The sequence below is a fragment of the Bactrocera latifrons genome, unplaced genomic scaffold (assembly GCF_001853355.1).
Source record: "Bactrocera latifrons isolate USDA-ARS-PBARC rearing strain unplaced genomic scaffold, ASM185335v1 scaffold_6, whole genome shotgun sequence".
Taxonomy (NCBI): domain Eukaryota; kingdom Metazoa; phylum Arthropoda; class Insecta; order Diptera; family Tephritidae; genus Bactrocera; species Bactrocera latifrons.
The window spans coordinates 2,834,131-2,840,130 of NW_017537267.1; the positions used below are offsets into that span (position 1 = coordinate 2,834,131).

Consider the following 6,000-nt stretch of genomic DNA (forward strand, 5'->3'; position numbering starts at 1 on the left):
TCCAGGTTCCTTTTCGTTATTTCTGAAAGATTTAGTTAAGGGATTATATACAGTTCGAATTTTAGAAACATCGTTTTTTCTTTCTTAAGGTACATATATTTATGAATACACACAGAAAATTTCATACTGTTCCGGAGAGTATTTTCGAAGCGCCGCCCAAATTTTAAAAGGCGTTTCAATATGCTTGGAAGTGCATTCCAAATTTTTATCAAAATGAGAGTCGAGTCAAGGACCAACATTACTCGAAAACGGCTAAACTGATTAGTCTCAAATTTTAGCCTGATTTTTTACATATTTTTAAGATATATTTTTTTAACAATTTTTCTCGCCGATAAATATTTTTTATATACATTTTAAGGCTGAAATATATTATAATATTATATTTCAACTTTTAATACAACATGGCAACATCATGTCAGCAAGTCAGCTGCGCCTGGCTTACAAGCACCGCTGAAACGAATCGACACAAAACGAAACAAGGAATACATAGTTAACCGTTAGGCGTGAGGACTATATAGGACTGACAGCCACCGTTTGCGCATCGTACGATTTTATTTATCAAACAATTTTACTAGATTAAAAATTACATTTTTTATTTCAGAGGATTCAGTTCAGAGATATTATGGTCACCTCAAAGCGCCTTTTTGGAGAGAAGCTTCCTGAGTTTATTTCCAAATAAATATTTTTACTAATACTAAGCCTTAAAGTATAGCTAAAAAATACTGTAGATTGTGCACAAATTTTTGGATCAATAAATTAAAAGTTTTCTCAGAAAATATTCTGAAAAATTCGCTTTTTCGCTCTTATAGCTGTATATAGCACCTTAATAAAGTATGCTCTTTCAATGTCTTTCCAAAGCACATTTCTGTAATAAAGGTTCACGAATTATATTAAACTAAAATTTAACGATCTTGAAGGAGAAAAAATATCAGGTTAAGTGTTAAACCCAAGGCTATCTTTCTCGCTGACGCACAAATTGGTTCGCAAATTAAATTAAAAAATAATTTGATTGCGATGAAGAAGATCTTCTCCTAAGTGTTTCCTGAAAGAGATGATCATTGAAAGGCCAAACCGAATTTTGAACAAACGCTCTTCTTTCATTATGGTACCTCTTGGTTATAGAAAACATGTGAAGAAATCATAAGTCATTCATAAGCTGATTTAACGGCACACAACACCAATTTATCTGGCTGAGTTCTAGTTAATCAAGCAATCTACTCGACCAGTCCATTATAAAACCACTTAATATAATATACTACTAGGATGGTTTAAGAAAATTAGTTAGTGGATAATTTTAAACTTAAATTTGGTGTATGAAGACCGTCCTATGTTACGATGGCAACTTAAATGCAGAAAAGTCAAATTGCATTGCAAACTCTCAAATGGATTTTCATTAGTCCGAAATTTAGAACTCACCGACCTAACATAATATACGTTACAACGCTCAGCTATCCCTTTGAATCTTCTGCAATCAAGATCATGAATTTAAATGACCACAAAAATTAGTACAGGTAAGCCGAATATTCATGGAAACTCCTCAGCGAAGCGATCAGTAGGTCCAAAAGTTAACAATTTCTCTGAAAACCATCATATATCAAAATTTCCCATGAGTTAACCAAAGCTATCACGGTTGTCGTGCGGTCAGTAAACAGAACAGGAAGTCAAGTCACTCCAGAAGTGATTTAATACGACGAAACATCTCTTATTCGGCTCGATTTTGGCGCATTTTACTGCTGGGTAGACACCAAGCTACACCAAACTACACCCTACATGTAAATTTTTGCACTTGTTGCGATGTGATGTGAATTTAGCAATGCCAATTTGTAATTAATATTTCATAGCATAAAATAAAGCATTGTAAATTCATGATAAGATAATAGTAACTATAAATATATATGTATTAGAGAAGAAAAATATGATATAAAGTAGAAAATCGAGTTTTATATCAGTTTTTATAATATTTACTAATGTCAAGGTTACTAGCAGCAAAGTCGACTCCTTTACAAATTAAAGCGTACAGCACTTAGGTAATAAAGCAACCCTTTACTCTCAAATCTGTGTACCCTACGGCTTCCCTTATTAAATTTAAATAAATTAAACAAAAGTACGGCAAAATGTTACATTCAAGATTTTTACTAAGAATATAACACCAAGCATTTCCTTACCACTCCAAAGTGTAGGACAGATTTATTAGTTTTAAACGAATAATGTATGGAGGTGGACTAGAATCCCCTCAGGAATCTTGAATCCCCCTAGATCCCATAAGGCGAAAAGTAAAAATTGTTCTTGAATAGACTCTAACTTTTCTGAATGAATTTGGCACCTAGTACCTAGTACCATACCACCAATACAGATCAAACCAAAGTTGCAAAAAATGTTTTAGCAGCAAACGGATCTCTAAACCAGCGTTTAACAAAACTGAGAATACCTTCTGCTTTCAAGACTATTGCAACAAAATTAAAAACTTGCTCTAATAAATAGTATTTTTATTACATAGTAGAAAGTCGCCTCTTCCCACTTTCCCAGATCTTCAAGTCATCGTCTTGAATTTTTTCAATGGGAAATGATATATATCACACCAAGCAACCAAATTGTTCCAGTATGTTTGCATCTGAGATCTTATCGTTAATAAGTAACAAGAACAAAGTCGGTGCAATGTCTCTTAATTTAATCTGAAAGAGTATTCTTTGCTTGAGATCAAGTTTATGTACAAGAATCGAAAGATTTACTTTATCGAAAGCTTTGTTTCTAAAATCCAATAATAAATGGCTTAAAAATTCAAGTAAATTTGTTAGATTAGATTTCTTTCAGGAAATCCAAGCTGAGAAGAAGAAATTTACGCAGACAACGAAAAAGTTATATGGTCTGCAATGTTAGCTTCAAAAAGTTTCCTTATAACGGATAGTTTTTCAAGACGTCCATAGTTTTCAAAGTAAGAGTTAAGTCCACCTTCTTGAAAAGGGGTTATAAATGACAGTTTCCATATTGAAGTAAAAATGTTTAACAGCGGAATTATTATAAATACATATATATATAGTTGGTACTATTTTTTAGGAAAATAATTAAAATATATTGTATTTTGTTGCTTAATTCAGTTATTGACAGTATGGGCACCGATAGGTGCTGAATGAGAGTCTGTCGCTTAGGATGTCTGCCAAGTACTCGGGATAAGGGCTAGATTTTATGACGTGACCATCAATGCTGATCTCAATGTATTCTTCGCTTCCTCTAGAGTTTCCGCGTATCCTAATAGTTTTACTGTGTCCGACACCGCAACTCTAAGGAGTCCGTCATACATTATATTCTACAGAACTGGACCGAGAACAAACGCCTGTAGAACACCACCAATATCGGATAACTATGCCATAAAGTTGATCGAATAAACGGAATTCCTTGTATGAAAATCTCATATTTTAAGGATAGATTGATCATACCTGTATTCTCCGTAGATAAGTATTGTTCAGATCGGACCACTTTTGCTTATGGCTGCCAATCAAACTTACCGATTCATATTCTTTTTTATCATACTATACATAATTTATACCTGTAAAGCGTATTATAGCTTCGATACAGTCAAAGTTACACTTTTATACTCTTGCAACATGTTGTTGCAGAGTATCATAATTTTGTTCACCGGTTCTTCATACCATTTATTATCTACAAATAATCGAGTTAGATATATAATACTTGTAGAGTTGTAAATATATAAATGGTCAGGCTGAAGAGACAGGTGGAAATCCGGTGAAAAATTATGAATATCGCAATTTTAAACATCGCCGATTAATAATCTCACTAGACACAAAACTAGATCCAAATTTTGATTGCTGTGCAGCTAATTTATTTTGTCTTTAAACATCACTACAGTGCAATTGATAATTTTTTATATAATTGTCTTGTGTTGTTTTGTGAATAACTACTAATAACTGTAACTTTCTCGACTCTGTCCTTTCCTCTAGTGGCTCGAATAAACAAATTTTCGCTATCACTTCTAATTATGGTGTGTATCCAAACCCATTTGCTTTATGAAGGTATACAAAGTAAACGAGAACTTGGCAATCTTGAAAAAGAACGAAATCAAAATTATCTCTTTAAGCAAGGCATTACTCTTAGGTAACTTTCTCACTTACCGACAAGTTGGTTCTCAAATTAATTACAAACAAYKKRATTGCGGTAAARSAGATMTCYTTCTGASYGCGTTGCATGAAATAGATRATCAATTTGTGGCAACGTTTATCCAAAGCCAACCAATTGCAATGGAAAATTGCCTCCGGTAATTTAGAACAGTCCGTCTGGAGCATCGAAGCTTGATAACAGGTGGGCACAGTCTGCCAGATGACAGGTGCGAGATAAAACAGCGTACTCACCCTCGTCTTCAAATCGCCAAATATGAACAAGTTGAGCATGCACACGCAGATAAGAGCCGCATATACAGTGAATTGAAAGAACGTGGTTAGAGAAAGGATCGACCCAACGGTATTGGAAATCCTTTAGAGTGCAGAAATCAGCAAAGCAAAAAAGAATAGAGTACATAAACTATATATTCCATATATTTGACGTGAGCTGATTCTAAATGAGTATTTCGAAAGTAGACCAAACAGAACAAACGTAGAGTTTTTTCTCAAAACAATCGATACTCACACAAGTATTTCCTGATGTGAAACGATGCAATCGACTAATTCCTCATAATTCTGTTGATCACTTAAATCGGGATCTAAGCCCAAACGACTCACACGATCCGTCAAGAGTCGGATATGCGTACGAATACTATGTATATAAATTGCCGGATATGAATCGTTTGTACATTGTAATTGCAGCAGATATTGAAAATAGAGCATCTCGATAATGGAGTGAAGCCAATATTTCAAGTTCCCTTCTGGCAGCCAATCAATGAATGGAAATCTATTTCCCTGCGGATATTCATGTGTGAAAAGCGGTAACAATCTACTTGGAATACAGTAGAACGCATACAGCGTGAAACAGGCTGCAAAGATCCGTGTGCTAATTTTAACCGTTTCTCTGATTTGCATCTTTTCTTGGGGCGTCTGATAACGTTCATCCAATCGTTTGAACATCAAATTAACGTCACACAAATGATTCATATTGACTTTAATGTAAAACGCTTTCAATGGTAACGCGAGACAATTAATAGCGACTCCTAAATTAGACAGCAAGATTGTTATGGGCAAATCGTTCATCATATCTATTACTCCGGCAAAATACCAAACAGGACAGGTAAATATGCAGCACCAGCAAATAATCTGATGAATTATGTCAACAATACGTTTCGGTAGTTTTGGTAAAAAACCAATTGCAGTCCAACTACGAAACAAAAGTTCAAATGATTCAGTCGTCTCGAAGTCATCCTTGCCGCGGCCATAAAATAAATCCGCGATTTTACGCATTTCAATTTTTCTTGCGGTCACTTTAAGCAATATTCAAAATCTCTACTTCATATACAAAGTTAAGTTCCTCATTTACGCTACTAAGTTCCTACTTCGCACTGCACCCTCTTGAGTCCAAATTAGCTTTGTCGAGATCCACAAAGCTTCGCAAAGTCGCCTATTGGATTTGGGTCTGCCTTTCTTTTGAAATTTCGAAGACCAAGTAACAGTGTATTCACAGCAATTTTTTTATCCCAAAAAACATCTCACGCTGTCTTTAAATTGAAACTCGTGCGAGACGCAGGCACGTCTGAACGTTTTAATTGCTTATTTCTTCTATGTTTATCTTGGCAGTTCAATTGACTCAATGAGTCGAAAATGACTTAATTTCTTGTTACATTGTAGGTATATCTATGTTTGTTAGAAAATATACACTTAAGGTCGCTTTAAGCTGGCGGAAAGCAAAAATACTAGTCTGCTATTAACCAGCACTTATCACAGGCGATTAGTGATCTAGTCTTTTCAGATTCTATTGGCACAGTCCCAAGTGTTGAATACACGAAAGATCATCTGACGCCATATAAAAAATTACAGAATATACTTATAAAGATTGTGAACA

General features: G+C 34.5%; 1 protein-coding gene across 1 annotated transcript; it reads right to left on the reverse strand.

Annotated features, from left to right (window-relative positions):
• Window positions 1–3,988: 3,988 nt before the first annotated feature.
• On the reverse strand, window positions 3,989–5,402 carry LOC108974923 (odorant receptor 43b-like). The gene is made up of 3 exons (XM_018943048.1): window positions 4,639–5,402; window positions 4,128–4,485; window positions 3,989–4,057 (listed from the first exon to the last, which is right to left on the reverse strand). The coding sequence occupies exons 1-3, from the start codon at window positions 5,400–5,402 to the stop codon at window positions 3,989–3,991; spliced, it is 1,191 nt and encodes a 396-aa protein (XP_018798593.1).
• Between the last annotated feature and the right edge of the window lie 598 nt (window positions 5,403–6,000).